General features: G+C 40.7%; 1 protein-coding gene and 1 long non-coding RNA gene across 2 annotated transcripts in view; one reads left to right on the forward strand and one right to left on the reverse strand.

Annotated features, from left to right (window-relative positions):
- LOC132464803 (uncharacterized) overlaps positions 1–21,618 on the forward strand; it is a 216,888-nt gene that overhangs the window by 184,433 nt on the left and 10,837 nt on the right. The window lies entirely within an intron of this gene.
- LOC132464640 (uncharacterized) lies at positions 2,906–5,915 on the reverse strand. The gene is made up of 2 exons (XM_060061137.1): positions 5,003–5,915; positions 2,906–4,081 (listed from the first exon to the last, which is right to left on the reverse strand). The coding sequence occupies exons 1-2, from the start codon at positions 5,594–5,596 to the stop codon at positions 3,755–3,757; spliced, it is 921 nt and encodes a 306-aa protein (XP_059917120.1). The 5' UTR covers positions 5,597–5,915; the 3' UTR covers positions 2,906–3,754.

Below are 21,618 nucleotides of genomic sequence, written 5' to 3' on the forward strand. Positions count from 1 at the left end.
AGGAATTAAAGCTAGGCTTAAACGGGAGAAATTTAAACAACGGCCACTTCTGTCTATCATCTTGGCCAATGTGCGCTCCCTCCGCAACAAAATGGATGAGTTACAAGCCAACGTTAACCACATGCATGAATACAGAAGTGCCTCTATTCTTGCTTTCACCGAAACGTGGTTAAATAAGAACGATGAAGAAAGCACGACGCATATTGATGGCTTCGCACCCCCTCTCAGACTCGACCGGGACAGTGAGCGCACCGGTAAACAACATGGTGGCGGTGTGTGTCTCTATGTTAACACCCGCTGGTGCTCCACAGTTGTAGTGAGAGAGAAACTGTGCACCCCTGACATCGAGCTCCTGGCTGTCTCCCTACGACCCTTTTACCTCCCCAGAGAGTTTCCTCAACTTTTTATCATCCTGGCTTACATACACCCCAGAGCAAACGCAGTTACTGCCACTGAGCACATCAAAAGCTCATTAAATAGACTAGAACAAATCTCACCAGACTCCCCAAAATTCATCCTGGGTGATTTTAACCACTGCTCTCCTGATAAATCACTCAAAGGCTTTCAACAATATGTAACTTGCACCACTCGCCGTGGGAGGACACTGGATAAATGCTATGGCTCTGTACCAGATGCTTTCAGGTCCATAGCCCTCCCCCCTCTTGGCACTGCCGACCACGACACCATCCTGCTTGCTCCATCTTACATACCTGTCATAAGGAGGGCAAAGAAGGTTATTAAAAACATCAAGCAGTGGACTAGCGACAGCATCGAAGCGCTGCAAGGATGCTTTGAATCCACTGACTGGAATAACCTCCTAACCCCTTCAAACGACATGGAGGAGCAAGTGGACACCGTCTCATCTTACATCAACTTCTGTGTGGACAACATCATCCCCTCCAAAACGGTCACCATCTTCCCAAACAATAAGCCCTGGATTACAAAAGAACTGAAGGAAATTCTTAACAAGAAAAAAAGGTTTTTCTTCACTGGCTCAGAGTCTGAAAAGAAGGAGGTCAACAGGGAAGTTAAGCGCGCCATAAAAACTGCTAAGCTGAAGTACAAGAACAAGGTTGAGGAAAAATTCATCCAGGGGAACCTTCGCTCAGCCTGGCAGGGCCTCAAAACCATGGCTGCTGTTAACACCGTTGCTACCAACCACAAAACCATCCAGGTGGCGGGTAGTAGCTCTACATCTCTCCCTAACGACCTCAACTCCTTTTTCACCAGGTTTGAGACTGACAACTCCACCCAACTGGCAGATACATTAACAACACTGAAACCTGGTGACTCCACACTCACCTTTAAAACAGAGGAGGTGGTCAGAGCCCTCAGGAAGACCAGGGAGAACAGCTCTCCTGGCCCAGACAACATCAGTGGCCGCGTCCTGAGGTTCTGTGCTGAGCAGCTGGGGGGAGTGTTCCAAACCCTGTTTCAGAGATCCATGGACACTAGCACAGTCCCCCAGCTGTGGAAACACTCTATAGTCATCCCCATCCCGAAGAAAACCACCATCAACACTCTGAACGACCTCAGGCCTGTGGCCCTCACTTCCCTGGTGATGAAGGCCATGGAGAGGGTTGTTAAAAAACACATCCTCACTGTAACCGACACCCTGATGGACTCACTACAGTATGCTTACCGCGCAGGCAGAGGTGTGGACGACGCAAAAGCATTCATCATTGACACTGTACACAAACATCTGGAGCGGCCCAACACATCAGCCAGACTCTTGTTTATAGACTTCTCCTCTGCATTCAATACACTACAGCCCCACATCCTGGCGAACAAACTCACCTCCTACTTCCATCTAGACGACCAGCTCATCCGGTGGATAATGGACTTTCTAACCGACAGGTCACAGAGAGTCCGGGTCAACAACACCTTCTCCGACCTCCGACACACCTCGACGGGCTCCCCTCAGGGCTGTGTGCTCTCACCTCTGCTCTTCATCCTCTATACAGATGACTGCAGATCCACACAGCCTCAGTGTCACCTGGTGAAGTACGCAGACGACACAGTTCTCCTGTCCCTGCTCTCAGGTCCTTCACAGCAGCATGGATCAGCTCTCCAGGAGTTTGTGGAGTGGTGCGACAGCTCATGCCTTGAGATGAACGTGAGTAAAACCAAAGAGATGGTGGTGACCTTTTCTAAGAGGCAGAGAGAGCTGGCCGCAGCATCCATCATCTCAATCCACGGGAGGCCGGTGGAGCTGGTGGAGGAATATAAATACCTGGGCACCATCTTCGACAGCCAGTTGAAATTCTCCTCCAACACTGAAGAGATCCTTAGGAAGTGTCATCAGCGGAAGTATCTCTTAAGGAAACTAAATTCCTTTGGAGTCAGCAAAAACATACTGCTTACTTTCTATTACTCCTTCATTGAAAGCATCTGCACATTTTCTATAACTTGCTGGTTCCACTCCATCACCCTCCAGAACAGAAACCGCCTGGAGAGTACGGCCAGAGTTTGCTCTAAAATAATTGGACTTTCAATAAGAACTCTCTCCTCCTTCCACGACCAGCAAACACTCCGGTTAGCCAAAAGAATTATGCAGGACCCCTCACACGCTCTACATCCCGCCTTTGAGTGGCTCCCCTCAGGGCGCCGACTACGCTGCCTCGGCTGTAGGACACAGAGGAGAAAAGCAACCTTTGTTCCCAAGGCTGTTCACCTCCTCAACTCCTCCTAAACCCCCCACCCGGGCTTGTGCCCTCCCCACATGGACTGGTGAAGCTGTGTTTGTTTTTCTTTGTTTGTTTTTGTTTGTTTTTGTTTGGACATGGCCCTGTCCTTTGTAATGCTGCTGCTATGTGCCCTCAATTGCCCCCTGGGGACAAATAAAGTTTTTTTGAATTTGAATTTGAATTGCCAAGTTTTTCATCTAGCTAATGTGGCCAGTGTAAGATGTGGCCTGAAAATACCAGGAAACAGCACTAAACTTGTTTGGCAATTTATTTATTCAGAGTTCCACACCAGGATTAAATAGGGGATAGCAATATAGTTACAGTAATAAAAAATGTTCCAGTCTCAACAAAACATGAATAGCGTGTATTGTCGTTTTTAACCCCTCTCTCAGTATTTGAAACTACAGGTTGTAAATGCACAGATAATTTCAAAATGCTTTTCTGTCGGTAACATGTCAATATTTGTACTGATTGGCCATCAGAAGTTCAGAGTTAGATAGATACATACATTTTTTGGTCCCATCATTTGAAATCCAATGATATTCTATCAGGTCCTTCTCAACCATGGCTCAGATAACCCCCACGACAGTCTCGTTGTGGAAATACAAGAGACGTCAAAGCACCGACAAGAAACACTTGCGTTACAGTGTGTGTATTCACACACATGTGGCGCTCACGGTTGCGTCTCATTGGCTGGCCAACGTCTCTGGGCGGGCCAGGCAGAGTAAGGGGAGGAGCTTAGATGCTTTATGACGACATAAATAAAGACATTCCAAATCAGCGCGCTTGAGCCTCAGTTTTTTCAAAGGCGAGCAGAACAGCTAGTGCTCGTTTTACACCAAATGCAAGTTTTAGCCACTGGGGGACCATAGGCAGGCTAGGGGAACTCATATTTATGTTAGAAAACCTCATAAAGTGAGATTTTCATGTCATGGGACCTTTAAAGGAAACTTATAAAAGGAAAAGAACAGCAAGGTGAATTATTTACATATGTGACCACAAACTTATAAAAGGAACAGAACAGCAAGGTGAATTATTTACATATGTGACCACAAAATACGCCTGACCTACACACATGCCCTGATGGCCTCTCTGAGGTGCATGTACAAGTTCACTGCCTGATATGGATCTGTTGCTAGGGTGAGATTGGACTCAGCCATAAAGATGTTGCATAGTTCATACAGATCTGGATCACACGGTTTGGTCTGGCGAAAGATGCATTCGTTTTTGCACAGTTGAAATTCACCATCTTCAATTGGGGAAAGGAAGTCTCTTGTCCCATAGAGTTCAGGTACTGCAAACATCACGTTCGGCCGACCGCTGGGGACGTTAGGATTTTTCGATGGCCCGATGGTGTGTGTGTTCCAAACCTGTGCAGTGTCATCCAACTCATCCTGTTAAAAGCAAGAATATAAAAACAGTAAATACATTAAGGAAGAACTATAAATGCATATCCAGGGCTGTTCGCAGATTTTTTTTAAGTGGTAGCACTGGTGCCAGCAAGCACAAAAATTCAGTAGCATAAAAATACATTTGAGATTCACAATCAATATTATATCCTTGTGTGCAGTAATAATTGTAGAAAAAATTGCACTTATTTGGACAAGAGTTTAACCTGCCAATAGCAACTTTTGCTGATTCAGAATTGTTTCCCCCCCCCCATAGAACAATAATATGAATGTCTATATCTGTATATTGTTTATGTATACCCATAATTATTATATTAATGCTAAACATTTTTAGAACATTTCCTTTTAATTAAAACCAAACTTTATACATTGAACACTGCCTATTTAATTAATTAGTAAACCGATTTCTGCAATTTGGGATAAATTAAATAGGTTGTTGTGTATGTTTTCGGAGTAGTTCTTCAATGGCTTATTTCAAAATGTGTCTATAGGTTACTGTTGACTGCTCTCAGCTCTCTGCAGCTGAAGGACAAGATGTGTCCAGCCAAAGTGGCGGCTGGACACAACAACGACTACTTTAGCCAGTTTGGTGATTGTTAATTTTGAGCCCTCTAAGCAGTGGCGTGCATCATCCTCTCTGTGTCTCAAAGACAGCATCTGTTCATTAACAACCTGTCGCACTAGTGCGATTAGCCTACCAAATTAAATCAAGCACAACATTGTTGCATTCACCCTCATCCCCCCCAACCTGTCTCTTCCTCTCATGTCCCTCTCTGTCAACTCCTCTGTTTATCTCTCCCTTTTCTACTTTTCCTCTTCTTCCTCTAATCCTACCCCTCATATCTCGCTCACATAAGCTACACATATATACACATGAAAAAATATATAGATAATTAATTTACTCACCTGGATGAGTCCCATGCAACAAAACTGAAGGAGACCTTTATCCAGAAACCCACCATCAAAGAAACCGTTGTCTCTGAGGTCTGCAAACAAAGTTAACCAGAACTCCACGCACTCCCTACGGAGAAAACCCCACCAATATTCAATCCTCTGATTGGCGGTGCTGGCTCCCTCCAAGTAACTGTCAATGGTGCAGTCTGGCTGGATGGGGACGAGGAAACGCTGAAAGCCTCTGACGTAGCCATTTTCGGTTCCAAGATCGCCGCACACAACTCTGGGACAGCCACCCAAACGCTGCACTGCTTCTATGTAATACCCTCCGATCAACTTTGGGTCACGGCTTGTCGTGTAAGCATTGAGCCAAATCATTTTCCTTGAGAAGCCATCAATACTTCCATTGATACAAATGCCATATGGCTTAAGTTTATCATAAGAGTCAATGTGCCATATGAAGTTCGGCCCTTTAGAGAAGTAGTTTCGTCGTCTGAGACGTCTCGCTAGCCTTCTTGACACTCCTCTTGGATCGAGCTCTTTTAACAACAACCGCACATCCTCTTTCCTCACACGCAGTCCATGCTCCCTGCATTTAGCGTACATCCATCGGTACCCGTGAAGTTGTCCGGAGTACTGCAGTTGGTGGCTAATAAAATCAACCAGGACCGACAGGTCAGAGTATGCCTTGCGGCGAGAGTGTCCCCTATCTCGCAGTATCCTCTTGAGATGTCTCTCACTTATCTGGAAAGCGTGCCTACTGGCAAGTATGGCTTAGATGTCCGAATATTTGAGGCCAAGCTCAAAATAAACATCGATGAATCTCCCGAACTCCATCGTTGTGGTTGGTTTTCCTCTGACCCGGAAGTTGAATTCTGACCCGGAAGTTGGTTTGCGATATCTCGCAAAGTCTTTTGCGATATCTCGCAAACCAAATTATATATTTTTTTTCAACCAATTTTTTTTTTTTCCTCCATGTCCCTTGGGGGGCTCCGTAGTAAATGGCTTTTTGTGTTGACCCAAAATTCAAGTGACTCTGAGGGAACATTCATTAGAACGTTGTTGGGTAGTGAATGAATGGGTCAGGATCCGGATGGATTGTTCATATTGGGCTCTGAGACTGCTTATTTTCTGTGACCGCAGTTCAGACTTGAGTGGGTATGTTTGGTGAAAAACTTTGTGCTTTAACTCATAGTGGCGTTTCACGTTGGCACTTTTTATGAGTGCCACTGTCTGTGAGCATATGAGACGGACTGGTTTTGTGTTCCCCGGGGGAAGGATGAACATGAATGAGTGTCCATTTTGGGTTAAAAGCTCTGTTATTGTTGTCCACTTTTCTCTTCTTAGAGAGCGCCATGTGTAGTTATTTTTCTGTCTCCGGCTCACTCTGTCTGTCTCTTTACTGTCTCGCCACTCTTCTCCAGCTGTATTACTGACTCCTCTCCCGCTGTCTTTCTCACTCTTCTCCTGCTGTATTACTCATTCTTCTCCCGCTGTATTACTTACTCTTCTCCCGCTGTATTACTCACTCTTAAGTTCTCCCGCTGTATTACTCACTCTTCTCCCGCTGTATTCCTCCCTCTTCTCCCGCTGTCATTCTCATACTTCTCCCGCTGTCTTATCTGCCTTCTCCCGCTGTATTACTCACTATTATCTGACTTCTTTCGCTGTAATTCTCGCGCTCACTGTCTCCCTGTCTGTGAGCCAGGCAGCCTGCGCCGGGAATGCACAGATTCGATTGGCTGAGTAGCATCACGTGGGATGGCTTAACTCGAATGCAATTGGTCATTGGATTTCCAGATTCACTATACCAGTACCGTATTGTCTAGGAACGCTGCGCAGGTCAAAATAGAATCGCCCATCAAAATTTAAAACACTTGAATAATTTATTGACCATAGGTCGAGAGGGGTCTGGCTGCAGACATAGACATCTTATAGCATAGACGGAGCATTGGCTGCTGGGACGCGAGAAATACGGCTGCCATCTTGGAGTGGTCAACCGGGAGCAGCAACAGCAGCAGAAACAGGATGCCGGGCTGCAAGTTTATTTTTTGCAGGGTGGTAGCGGGAAGCTCGTGAATATTCATGGCGGAACTCATCCCTCATTGGCTGGGACTTGGCTCGCTGGAACTTTGTCAGAGGGCTTGTGAAAATCACGAACGCAAATAAATGAAACGTTGTTATAAATCAACACAAATCATTGTATCAATAGTGTGACACATGTTATACAGTAGTTGTTTTTAGACGAGTTAGCATTACGAGCTAACGTTTGTTTTGGCACTTACAGAAAGGTAGCTATAGAGTTGCCGTGTAGTAGGTGGATTGATAGGTGAAAATCAATATTAAAATTAATTTAGAAATTTAATTTAGAAAATATTCTATGGATAGGCCTACAGATTTTATGGCCCTTCTTTCTATAATGTAATAGGGTGTATGCACTAAGCTGTGTGACGTACTTCCTGTTTCAAATAATACAGTTCGGTTGCTTCCGGTCTGTGTGTTTATCGCGCTAGCCTGCTGACTTTGATACTGTAAACATGGATCAAGACCGCAAACATCTAAAAACTGGACCTTTTCAGAGGCAGGAGACAACCTACGCAGAGCACTGCTGTGTCCCCCACTGTACAGCGACTGCGGTCACGCCAGCCGCACTTTGGAAAAGCCCCGTCAAGCCAGCCGCCGCTTAATATCTATTACTGCATCTATTACTGCACGTACGGTACGGTGCCCGACTAGGCCAAAATGGATGGGAAAGCAGTTTTTTATACCCGGTGCAACGGTTAAACATGAGGGAAATTATAGGTTTGCTGATATTTTCAATGGTTTCTTGTTCACAGTGATCCTGACTATCACTATAGAACATATCAAAACATTTTACTGTATGGCTTTATAGTAAATTATATTCAAAATCCCTCCCCTCAAAGTGCATACTGGCGATTGGATAATTTCCTCAATTTCAAAAATGTACTTCAATTATTCCGTAATAGGTTTGCTAATATTTTCAATGGATTCCTGTATAGAGTGACCCTGACCATCAGTATATAACATATCAAGACATTTTACTGTATGGTTTTATAGTAAATTATATTCAAAATCCCTCCCATTCTCAAAGTGTATACTGGCGACTGGATAATTTCCTCAATTTCAAAAAAGTATTAAGATTATTCCTTAAGAGGTTTGCTAATATTATCAATGGATCCCTGTTCAGAGTGATCCTGACTATCATTATGGGAAATATCAAGACATTTCACTGTATGGTTTTATAGTAAACTATATTCAAAATCCCTCCCACTCTCAAAGTGTATACTTGCGATTGGATAATTTCCTCAATTTCAAAAATATATTAAAATTAATTCCTTAATAGGTTTGCTAATATTTTCAATGGATTCTTGTTCAGACTTATCCTGACTATCAATAAAGAACATATCAAGACATTTTACTGTATGGTTTTATAGTAAATCATATTCAAAATCCCTCCCACTCTCAAAGTGCATACTGGCGAATGGATAATTTCCTCAATTTCAAAAAATTATTTAAGTTATTCCTTAAGAGGTTTGCTAATATTTTCAATGGATTCCTGTATAGAGTGATCCTGAATATCACTTTATAACATATCAAGATATTTCACTGTATGTTTTTATAGTAAATCATATTCAAAATCCCTCCCACTCTCAAAGTGCATACTGGCGAATGGATAATTTCCTCAATTTCAAAAATTTATTTAAGTTATTCCTTAAGAGGTTTGCTAATATTTTCAATGGATTCTTATTCAGACTTATCCTGACTATCAATATAGAACATATCAAGACATTATACTGTATGGTTTTATAGTGAATCATATTCAAAATCCCTCCCACTCTGTGTATACTGGCGATTGGATAATTTCCTCAATTTCAAAAATGTATTATAATTATTCCTTAAGAGGTTTGCTGATATTTTCAATGGATTCTTGTTCAGACCTATCCTGACTATCAATATAGAACATATCAAGACATTTTACTATATGGTTTTATAGTAAATCATATTCAAAATCCCTCCCAGTATCAAAGTGCATACTGGAGAATGGATAATTCTCCTATAATAATCTTTCTTGCCTGCTCTTATAATATTAGTTAACTTATTCTTGTACTTTTTGTATTTATTTTCTGAATCTTTAGTTCTCTGTCTTATGAAACCTCTGTATAGTGCATATTTTTATTTTGCAGGCATTTTTTAATCCCTTTTCTAATCCATGGACATTTAGTATCTATTTCTTTTCTGTTATATTCTTTGATTTGACAGTTTTTATTATAAAGTGACTTAAACAAAGTAATAAATGTTTCATAAGCACTATCAATGTCTCTTTTATGGTATATTATGTCCCAGTTTTGTGCCAGTAAATCCTTTTTTAGTGCATTGATCGCTTCATCCAATCTCATCTGTATTCTGTTAGTTTGTATGGATTGTTGCTTTGTGTATTCCAACAATTCTGTATGTTTACTGTGGCACACTTTGAGTCTTCATCGAGTTCAATATGTTGATTTTATCTCTAACTTTGTGTATTTCTCTCCTCAGGTCCTCCACTTTTGGAGTTGGTTACTGTTGACTTGCCCTTTATTCCCCAAATTCATGCCTTTTAATATGGTTTCAGGACTGGTACAGTTGATGCAGCCCTTTCTGAGAATTACACTTGTTCTATGCTTTTCTATAACAGCCTCTATCTCTTGCTCTACTTTTTTTTTCACAGCAAACAGTGACTGTGGCTTAAAGAAGCAAGGTGTAGCATTACCAGCTGCCAACACACATTTGAATAACTTCTGAAATTCCAGACTTGACATTGTGATGTATCTACAGACAGATGATTGATTGATAATCTTATTTTAAGGTTCCTCTGTTTGTTCATATCAAAATAAACATGAAGACATAAAAAAATCGTCAGAATAGTTGTTTTACATCAAAACATTATTATGACTGTTTTAGATTTTCTCTATGTGAATGAGCTGAACATCAGGGGCGCAACTACCCACTTTCTGGGGGGTATGCAGACACTTAGCAGGCAAAATAATGTGTGATTTGAACATGTAAAATAAGCAATTTTGGTGAACTCTGGTGAAGAGAATTAAAGACAAAGAAAACTTTTATTTCAGTTCAAATAAATAGTAAAATGAGCCAAACAAGTTAGTCAGCCAACCTTCTTGACATTACCCATACAACGTGTGTAGGTATTTACTAAGAAAAACGTTAAAAAGAAAAGCTCAGAAAAACGGTAAATGGGAAAAAACAGCTTGTTGATAAAACTTTTTTTTCAAGTGAAGGAGAGAGAAAGGCCTTAAATAAGATAGAAAATAACTTAGAGCCTCAAATCTATCACACCAAATTCCCTTACAATAAACGATTAAGATTGTGGCAAACAGGATTTTCATTATTGCTACAAAACCGTCAATCAAACATCTCTCTCTCTCTCTCTCTCTCTCTCTCTCTCTCTCTCTCTCTCTCTCTCTCTCTCTCTCTCTCTCTCTCTCACAACACAGTCGTGCGCTGGAATGGTGCAAAATATGATAATAGTGGGAAACAGGTGAGTTTGTTGTTTGGGCGCTGACCTGCTATAATCACTACACTACCATTCAAAAACTGTGAAAACAGCAATAGTCAAAAGCTTGAGGTCCCTGTCATCAGATGACAACACGATTCAAATGAAAGGTCTCGCGCTCCAGCGCATGCTAGAGGGGGCGCGCACTGGAGCGCTTATAGTGTGGGGAGGAGGAGGCGAAGGAGCGGGGGGCGCCTATCAGTGACGTGCCTCTGTTACTGATCATATCATTTACGCAAACGCTGTTAAATACAGAAAAAAGTTTGCGCCATTGCTGAACATTTTGATGGTTGAATGGTTTCTGTAGCGCAAAATTTGAATGAGTTGAAAGGTGCTGAAAAACGTACGGAAGAAGATAAATAATAACTTTAATAAATTCCAGAAGAACAATAGTGTGAATGCTGTGTCAGCATTCACACTAATAAATAAGCACAGTGAACATTGGGGTATTTTCCAGGAGCAAAATATCTGCTTCTGAAACAGGGGCCTTGTTGGCCTGAGGAGAAATCGTTTGTTCTTGCGCTGGTTTTGCGTCTCCAATCTATTTTAAATATACGGAGGTCAAAAGGTCAAATTGGCGTCTTTCCAGGGCAGTGATTGGCTTTCACATTATGTCAATCACTTTCTTTCTACAACGGTCTGGTGGTAATTGCAGCGTCACACTTGAGCGAATATTTTCACTGTAAAGTTCGTTAATTTACTGAAGACAAAGAAATGTGTGCCCAACTTCAACGAAAGGATGAGTAATCCAAGTGACAGGTAAGATGCTAATTACCCTAAAGTCTTGAATGTGTGTGTGCGTGTGTGTTTATGTATGGATGGAGGGGGAGGGGGAGAGAGACCGGCCTCTGTATGCATTACTGTGTTGTAACACCGGTATGAGTGTAGTGTATACAGCAGTGGTGTCAAAAGTACACACATTCGTTACTTAAGTAAAAGTATGGATACTGGATTTTAAAAAGACTCTGGTAAAAGTAAAAGTATCAACTTAACCGCTTTACTTAAGTAAAAGTAGAAAAGTACAGGCTCTAAAATCTACTTAAAGTATAAAAGTAAAAAGTAACCGTAATATATATATATTTTTTAAACATTTACAGCTAAACTAATGGACCTCATATAATTGACAACATAGAATATTTAACATTCAAAATTAATAAAAAAAATACATGAACAAGGAAATGTAACATTCAACATCAATACAACCTCCAGCTTTCCTCGTGAGTGCCCGGTTTGTTTACATGATGTGGGCGCATCTTTCTGCGTCACACAAATACCCGGCGCATTTACTGACGCTTAGAAATGTTCAGCGTAGTGTCCGAATTCTCGTTCCCTATTCCCTATATAGTGCACTATTTTGGCATGTTTATATGCTAGTCAAGCTGTAGCAAGCATTTTAAATCGACCATTATTATAATATAATAATAATACAGAGCTTACCTCTATATGTTTTTTGAGATTAGACGGAGAGTTCTTGAAAGCTGAAAGTACATGGTTCTTTGGTTGGCAAAGTTTGCAGCGCATGCACCATGAGTCGTTTTTGCTTCCCACAATTTCAAACACCTCTTCAAGATAGGGCCAGGGATGTGGAAGCGTTTGATGTCCTCCTCTGTCTTCAAAGCCTTCAGCCATCTCGCAGTGACAGTTGCCAACAGTATATCTTTTTGACACTGACCTTTGCCGCGCTTTGCATATTTAAATTAGCCTTGTGTTGGATAACATAATTCACCCACGGAACTATGGGTGGGGGGGGTGTTTAGCACGGACCCGTTTAGCGGACGGAACGACCGTCCAGTTTAGTCCGGTTTTGACTTTACGAATGAACGTCTTTTTGTATTGTGTTCATTAAAACTTTGTGCTGGAGACTCCGCCTCCGACTCCCGTCTCTCGGCACTACAGCCTCTTGTTTTGCGTCATACGCAGAGAAGCCAATGAGTGTTATGGGTTTCTATGCTTCATCCAATTACGCTAGAAATCAGTATATTTGGATGGCGCACATTTGAAACTTTTGAAACAAAACCGTAACCAAGAGTAACGAGAATGTTTTAAAAATGTAAGGAGTAGAAAGTACAGATAATTGTGTTAAAATGTAAGGAGTAAAAGTAAAAAGTTGTCAGAAAAAAAAATACTTGAGTAAAGTAAAGATACCTCAAATTTCTACTTAAGTACAGTAACGAAGTATTTGTACTTCGTTACTTGACACCTCTGGTATACAGTGTCAGTGAAACAAAATTGGTCGCAAGGCGTTCTATGGGCTGCCATCCACTCCAATGGAATAATAATAATAATAATAATAATAAAAATAATAATAAGAGGTCGTACGAAAACAATAGGTTTTCTCGCAGCTTAGCTGCTTGACCCCCAATGACAGAAAGTGAGCGCACCATCTCCACTATAATCTCTATACAATTTTAGGCAGAATTTCGTTCCAATAAATATATGTAGCCCCAACTTAAACTAAGTAAATCCATTCAGTATAATGTAATTGAGTTAGTCCAAGTAATTATTGTAAAATAAATATAGCTATTCAATATGATGTAATTTAGTTAGTTCAACTAATTATTATCAAATAACTAGAGCTATCCAATATAATGTTTAAAAAAAAAAAAACGTTTTTTAAATCCAATTATTATATTTGATAGAAATATAACCACTCTAAGAAGGGCTTGAATCGTATATAACTATGTATGTATTTGTTCCAGATCCTGCACCTTCACCACATTTGGAAAGGCAAGTATTTCACTTAACTCACAACTTTGAAAAATAAGGGTCTTCACTCTTGTGATGACTATTCAATTACACAATAATGTGTGGGATATAATACAATTTATTGTTGTGATCCTATTGAAATGTCCTAATTATGTCATTTTCAAGACACGGAGAACTTCCAAAAGCCTGGAACAAATACTGAAAAGTATTGAAGAATTGGCACAACCTGGGACCAATATAAAGGGTTGCAGTTATTACAATGCTGATGGCCTTTGGGGAGATGTCTGCAAAAGCCTGGAAGTGCCCAATACATCAGTGAATCGGCAAAAACGTTATAAGACCGCTGCTCATCTTTGGAAGGTATTTAGTCGTCTGTCAAATGATTTAATGACAACATAATGGGTGGAGTGGGGTGTTAATGTTATTTTGAAAACGTAAATATATGCTACAAATGATAATAGGTTAGAAAAATTTATATGAAAATATTGTGACTTTTTTATAGGACATCTCAGGGATAAAGAACAAACTTAAAAGTGACAGATGCTGATGCTGAGGAGAGGGAACACATCGCCTCTTCGGTAAATTCTCTGATGTTACAGTCAAAACATTTTGTTATTGTTACCCATGCCATTACTTTTGTCGTATACAATTTGAAGGAATACAAATTATTGTTAGAGTGGCCACTGTACAGTGAGTCAGACACTATTTGATTATTTATCTTTGGTTGTACACCAATGTGAGACTCAAATGTTTACTTACAGATGTCAGATCCAGTGCTGTCATTGTAAGATATTAGCAGAACAATAAGTGGATATATTGCTGTTCATTACATGAAATTATGTTTTCAGTTCCTACTACTTCAGAAAATTTGACTATTACTAATGTACTGACACTGTGCCAGTACATTAAATAAATGTAATGTTAATTTACGGTGATCTGTATGCTCTTATGTCTGATTACATTATATAGAAGCTGTTAGACTATTAATTAAAATGCTTTTCTGTGCCTTTTTACCTATAAAGGATGACAATGATGTTGGAGACACTCATCTGTCTCCACCTTTGGAACAAGAGGATGAATGTTCATCTTAATTTGAAAAGGTATTCCTACTTTTCCTAATTACCTAATAAAAATTAGGTAATTGTCCAAAAAAAATTAAACAAAAAGGTACAAATATCTAGTGTTATATTTTATGTTATTAACAATGGTGTACTTTAAAAAAAAAAAATGACACTATTTTCAGGGCTATTCTTGGGGTGATTTAGCATTATATGAAACAGCTTGTTCTGTTTTAGTAGTGGCAAAATATTAAAATAAGGATCCTCATTTAACTCTTTTAATTTCATATCACAAAAACTTTTCATATTAACTCTGAAAATGTAATGTGTTCCAGGATAATGAAAAGCAATCCAACCTGGCTGAATCTGCTTACATGTCAACAGAGAGCAGTGAGGCAGAGGAGACATTTTTCTCATGTTGTGTGCCACAGCAGCCATGTTTCTTTTTTCTTGATAAAAAGGAATGGCAAGACCTGAGGAAATCTCAGAGAGGAAAATGTTTTCAAGGGTTACAGTGGACAAATGTGATAGCAAGTGGAATAAGGTCAGTTCACCCATACTGCAGCTTTGGTTTTAGACATCACGCCATCTTCAAATGAAATGGATACTGTCGGTTTGAAGATTGCCCCATTGCTGTTACTGTCGAAGTCAGAGATGAGGTCACCCTGAAGGCAGATGTGGTATTCACAGGAGGAGATAAGGTGTGCCACAGTACCACTGAACTCAAAAGAAGGCCAGTCCGTGCAGATGCACGTTCATCAGTTGCAGAAACCCTTGAAAACCAAGTTACCAAGAAGCCTTTTTTTGGACTCTATGCAGAAAATTCCTGAGATGGTGATAGAATCAGGCTGCAGGGACGAAGCACCGACAAAAGTGGTTCTAAGGAACATCGCATACACCCAAAGACAACTTAAAAGACCTCACACCAACAAACTTTTAAGTCTCCAAATGCCTAACCAAAAAACAGGAACAGACAATGAAGTCCTGCAGAGGGTTATGATGCACCCAAAAGGAATAATGCTGTGGTCAAAAAAGACACTGTCCATTTTTTACCAAAGATGCAAGGAAGACATCGTGTATCTGGATGTGTCGAAGATTAATCGAGATTTAAAACACTTAGACTAATTTAAGAGAGAGAGTGTAAAAGAAATCGAGGGGTCCGGAGCAAGAATTGAAAAATGACTTTATCGTGAAGAAAAACAACAACGATAACAGCCTGAGTAGGTCTATAGAGTCACTGCTCGAACATCGATTCCAGCTTCTCTTTATACACACAAAAATACAAGAATTCCATTGTCACAATGGAGGTTTCCGCCCAGTCAATCTTCGTCTCAGCATGTTATCAACAAAGCCCCGGTCTGAGGTCAGCATGGATTAACCCCGTAGCCAAGATGACCCAAGGCTGAAAGGCTGAGGTCAACATGGCTTGACCCCGCAGCTTCTTGCACATTCCTGTGTTCCACCATTAAAGATAAAAGACTTTATACAAATCATGGTTTACCATAGAATATACTCATTAATTTCTACCACACATCTCCCCTTTTGTGACTGCTAAGATCACAACAAAAACATAACAGTCGTTTAGGTCAGATTTTGCACTACATTTGATCATCGTTAAAAACCTTTAAGCATGTTCAGGAATCTCAACCTGGCTAAGGCAAAAAAGATCTATCAAATGTCTAACATGTCTAACTAGAATTCACACATAACATAGTATTTTCAGCATGCATTGAAAATTAGCATTTCAGAATATATGACATAAAAATATGAAACTCAAAAAATGACATTTCGAAAAATAAGTAAATAATATAAATTAAAAACTAAAATTGTCAACAAGCTTGCATAGATTTGGATAGCTCTGATTATCGTCATGTACCGGTATACTATATAACGTGGGGGGTATGGGCATCGTAGTTGCTGCTGTTCGCAGCCACCATGCCCTGGAACCCATTAGTCCAATGTCCATTTGTTTACACTGTCTGCAATGGTTGTGGTTCACATGGCGAGGTCACCAGTTAAGAAAATAGGACCTCCTTCTGATGTCAGATTCTCACATTCCGGTCTCCTTTCTAGTGTCACTCCAATCTATCTCCCCATAGAGCATCCTCTCCCAGTCACCCGACTCCTCTAGGTTGTTCATCGCAAGTGTGAATGATCCATCTGGGGCAGTATTATTTGGAATGACGGTACAACACATTTCACCTATAAGAGCACAAACTCCCCCCTTTTCTGCTAAAAGCCAATCTAAAGCTTGTCTGTTCTGCCAAGCCACAGCTTTAAGAAGTATATATTCTCTCATATTTAATTTATACTTTCTGTTATAGCCCCATGCAGAGGTGGAAAGTAACGAATTACATTACTCGCGTTACTGTAATTGAGTAGCTTTTTTGTGTACTTGTACTTTTTTAACTACTTTTTAAAATGTGTAATTTTACTTTTACTTAAGTACATTTCCTTTGGAGTAATGTACTTCGGTACATTTTACAGCACAAGCGTTACTGAGTAAAAAAAAATCTCACTGAAACAAAAAAAATGTGTTCTGGTAATGAATTATGGGATGTAAAAAAACTGAAAGTTGTGCCCCTGCGCGCCGGCAGCTCTAGAATTCTAGCCTAGAACCTAGTTCTTTTATAAAGAGTGTTGGCGCGTACGATCTGTCTCTCACTCAAACGATGATGGCACTTTTTGCTGAATGTAGCACTATGTAGTTTATGTAGCACTTTTTTAAATAAAAATAAATTTGTTTTGGAAATGATTTTACCGTGAGTAGTCATTTTGCCATTTGGGGCTGCTCCCTTGCATGGGTGAGGCCAATTTCCACTGGAATCGGCACGGAAGCGGCACGGCAGCGAATCGCTCGCCGAAAATAATAGAAACCATTCAAGTGAACGTAGGCTATTCCACTGGATACGGCACCGGCACGGCACGGAACCGTCCCCAAACCGGCACTTCGTTTACGATACTTGTCTCTTCTATTTCTGAAAGTTGCCGGTTCGCTGCCGTGTCTCAGAACACGACTACAGCCAATCAGTTTGCCTTTGCGCATGAATATTCATGAGCTCACATCGATCCCTATGCAATTCACAGGGTATTTATATATTATACAGTCTATCTATGGTATGGTATCAATAGCTAATCAGTGGCAAAGAAGAAATGAAAGTCTGCGTCGATGCCTCGCAAGTCCAGTGTCGCGAGTGGACGTTGCCATGACATCTAGAAATCATAGGTCTACCGTATTTAATGGGTTATGTCATGTATATATATGGCCTATGTATATATATATATATATATTATAATGTATATTATAATATATATTATAATATATATGGTTTCAATATAACTCGTGAATAATATTGTATGAATACTTATGATAATTATTCACGTCTTGAGCCATCTGTCGGAACGTGTCCGTGCCGCTTCCAGTGGGGATTGCAGTACGGAACACAGCCGCTTCGCTGCCGTGGCGCTTCCGTGCCGATTCCGGTGGAAATTGGCCTTTGAGGCATAAATGCAATTTTGTTGTGTGCAGTGACTGAGCACTGTGTGCTGTGTCACAATGACAATGGGAATTTGCCAGGTGGGCTTTCGATTTCCCAGGTGGGCTTTTGTACATCACAGTAGAGGCAGAAAACACTGATTGTAAAAAAGTGACTTTTTACTTTTACTTAAAGTACATTTTAAATTATTTACTTTTTACTTTTACTTGAGTAGATTTTTTGACCGGTAAATTTACTCGTACTTGAGTACAATTTCAACAGAGTAACAGTACTTGTACTTGAGTAAAATATTTTAGTACTCTTTCCACCTCTGGCCCCATGTATTCCTGACGTTACTGTTAAACACCATTTCATTGGATTAAATTGGATATTTACTTACTTACCGATTTTTCCTATGCGCATGTTCATAATTCTGGCGGAAGGTTAATGCACATAACGGTTGGTTATCCGACATAACAGCAAACACAAATTCATTAACTTGGTTCTGCGGTGGTATCTGAGCATATAAGACTATTTTCCCTTTCTTATTAACTAGTCCTGAATGAGTTGGGGCCGGATTGTCCTGTGTTTTTCTTAGGCTTCCTTCAGTACCAGCCCCTGATTCCTGGCTCTTCCAGGTCTGTGTTGTCTCCATGGTTTCATTCCTCCTTGGGGTCTGTTCTTGTGCCAGCGGAATCTGGCACAACCCGTAAAGGATCAGGAACAGGCTCCCCGTTTTCAGCATCATCATGTTGCTGTATCTCTTGGCTCGACTGGATCTGGTCCTGGGGCAGCTGGTCAGCCCCAGGTGTGTCTGCGTCTGGCTCCTCCTCCTCACGCTCATCCCTGGCTTTAGGTTGAGCGGCTTTTGTGCAGTGGTTGAGATGATACCACGTGGCACTTCCTTCCACTTGGATGGCTGTTGGTGTTGCGTTGGTGACTTTGTATGGTCCTTCTCTCCTGGGCTTGTTCCACTTTCTCCTGAACACTCTGAGATACACGTGGTCACCCGGCTCCACCCCCCTTGGTGGCTCCTCCTCCAACTCTGGAACTCTGTCTTTCTCCTGTTGAAAAATAAGCCTGTGTATGCCAGTTAGTTGTCCCATATAGCGTCTTAACTCAGTTTCCAATTGTTCCAATGGAGGTCCTTTGTGAGGCCCTCGAATGACAGGCGAAGGCATGGGTCGACCCGTAAGCATTTCATGCGGGGTTAGATGTGTCGTTCTGTTAGTTTTCATGCGATAACTCATTAGTGTCAGTCGTAGTGCATTAGTCCTTTAATTTAGTATTCTACTTTAATTTTGTTAATCTTTGTCTTAAGCGTCCGATTCCTCTCTCCACCATACCTTGTGGTTTGAGGAATGTAGACACAGCCTAATCTTTGTTTGACATGCAGATGTTAAATCACTTGTTTGAGTGTTTTCTGAATAAACGCAGCCCTATCGCCTGAGCTAATTTGTGACAGAATTTCAAACCTTGGCATGACGGTGGTTAGTGAGGTCCCCCCTTCACTTTAGGCGTCTTTGAGTGTTATTAATTATTATTATTCTTCATGTTTAACCTGTTTTCCTTTTATTCCTAGTCTGTTTTACATAGTTTTGAATGATGACTATATGCTCTGTAAGGTGACCTTGGGTGTCTTGAAAGGCGCCTCTAAATTAAATGTATTATTATTATTATGACTTCTCTAGTCAGAAACTTGATTACCGTAGCCGCACTTTGGTCTTCTGATGGGACTGCTTCTACCCATCTGTTGAACACAGTTTTTTCAAATATTTCACACTCATTTAGCTGGATGTCAATCATTGTTTGCAAGTATGGTGAAGAAAAACCTTGTTTTCAAAAATGTTCCTAATTCTCCTCAATACCTCCCCCCTTGCGCAATGGTCAAAACCATGCGCATTAAATGATAAGCAAATCTAATAACGCCGTTGGTGCACCCAACGTCGAAAGTCTAACCTTAAGCATCAGCAAACTGAAACCAATCTTTTGGGAAGGGAAATCGAAACCAGTATGTCCAAATCCAAAGCCCAATATGGGTGGGTTTACCATCAGCCGCCTGAAACCACGCTGTTCCAAAGTCATGCACTAAACCGAAAAAACGTACATGTGTTAGTGGCCTTCTATACCACAAAGGTAAAATAAAATAAAATAAAACGCGACATGCCCCGTTTCAAGACCACCTCTGCTGCCAGAGCTGACATATCTGACTCCTGTTCCCCCTCCACCTTTCATCAGCCGGCTTTCCCTATGATGGTTGCAGTTCGTCACTTCATGTTCCAGTGAGCCAATGCTCACAGTGACTCTGCCAAGTAATCGTGACTGTGCCTGTTTTAGGTTGTCCCGGGCTTCAAGGTGGGATCTTACCCGTCGTTGGCTAACCAGCCTTCCATACTGGCTTATTGCAGGATGCCGTACCTGGGATACGATCAATCCCCACCTATATGGTGGTATAGATCGCAAAGTGGAGGGATGGAGACAGAGTCTTCAGCCGCATCTGCCTTATGCAGCCATATGTGTGCGCAATGAATACACATCAGGGCAACTATAAAACAAAAGATAATTTATCAGAGTTAAAATTATTAAAGTGTTGCAGCAGCATTAGTGGCATTTGAAGGTAAACCCACTACTTCCGAATCCAATTTGACAACATAGCATGTATGACTCCTTCCCAGCAGATGTGGCGTCAATCCACCTATTGTCCTTAACTAGGGAGATGTGAAAGAAAACAAAAATCACAATATTAAAACTTGCATTTTCAATATTGGGCGACTCACTTTTGTCTTAACCGTTACTCAAAATCACAATTCTCTTCATAATCCTACCCGATTGCCCTTCACTATCTATTTAAATTGGACGACCTAATTAAACCTTTTATTCTACCTATTGCTTGCATTTAATGTTTTCCATATTCTGATTCACTACTATACCAAACCCTATGTTGATCATAACTAGTTTATTCAACACTGAATTGATACATTGTTTCTATTTACTAATTAACCATATTGTTTTATCTGAAGTATGCTCTCAGTATCGCCTTGTGTACTCCATCACTCTGAGTAGGAGAGGATTCTCCCCTACCTCGGCAGCCCTGACACACACACGAGAACAGGCTCACACACACATCCTTTCTTATTTTATTTTACTTATTTATTTTGAATGACATTTGTCATTGTGGATAACCTAAATTAGAAATTTGGATAACGTTCTATCATACTTATTTGGTCTAATTTTTAAGTATTGCCGATTGTTTTTTCTAAATTATAAGATCACTTTTAATAAATTTGTCTATTACTTATCATAATCTCGAAGGAAATTTTTATTTGTGTTGTTATCTTGGCACCTAGACCTCGTCAGGTCCAAGCACCAAAATAACATCCACCTATCCACGCAGAATCCATGGGTTGGGTCCGCTCCTCTTTTGATGAGTCACTTTACCCTGGCGCCATTGAACCCATTGACTCCTGTGGAGTGTGGTGTGCAGACAATTTTTTAACACTAATTGCTCATGTTTTGGAGTCTAAATAATTATTCCTAAATCCTGTAATCACCATGTAACTTGCTCAGGGACACATCAACACTCAGCTAGGAGAGATGGGGATCGAACCAGCAACCCTTTGGTTACTAGACAACTTCTCTATATCCTGAGCTAAACCGACCCCAGCCACCTCTCCGCAGATTTATTACCTCTGGGTCGGTCCGCATCCGCCCTTTTTGCTTTCTATACATTCCTCTCCCTTCTCCAAACACCTTCTCTCTCTGATCCAACCCGTTGTCTCACCAGTGCTCTGTGTACCAAGATGTAATGATATATACCAC

The sequence above is a fragment of the Gadus macrocephalus genome, chromosome 1 (genome assembly GCF_031168955.1).
Source record: "Gadus macrocephalus chromosome 1, ASM3116895v1".
Classification (NCBI taxonomy): domain Eukaryota; kingdom Metazoa; phylum Chordata; class Actinopteri; order Gadiformes; family Gadidae; genus Gadus; species Gadus macrocephalus.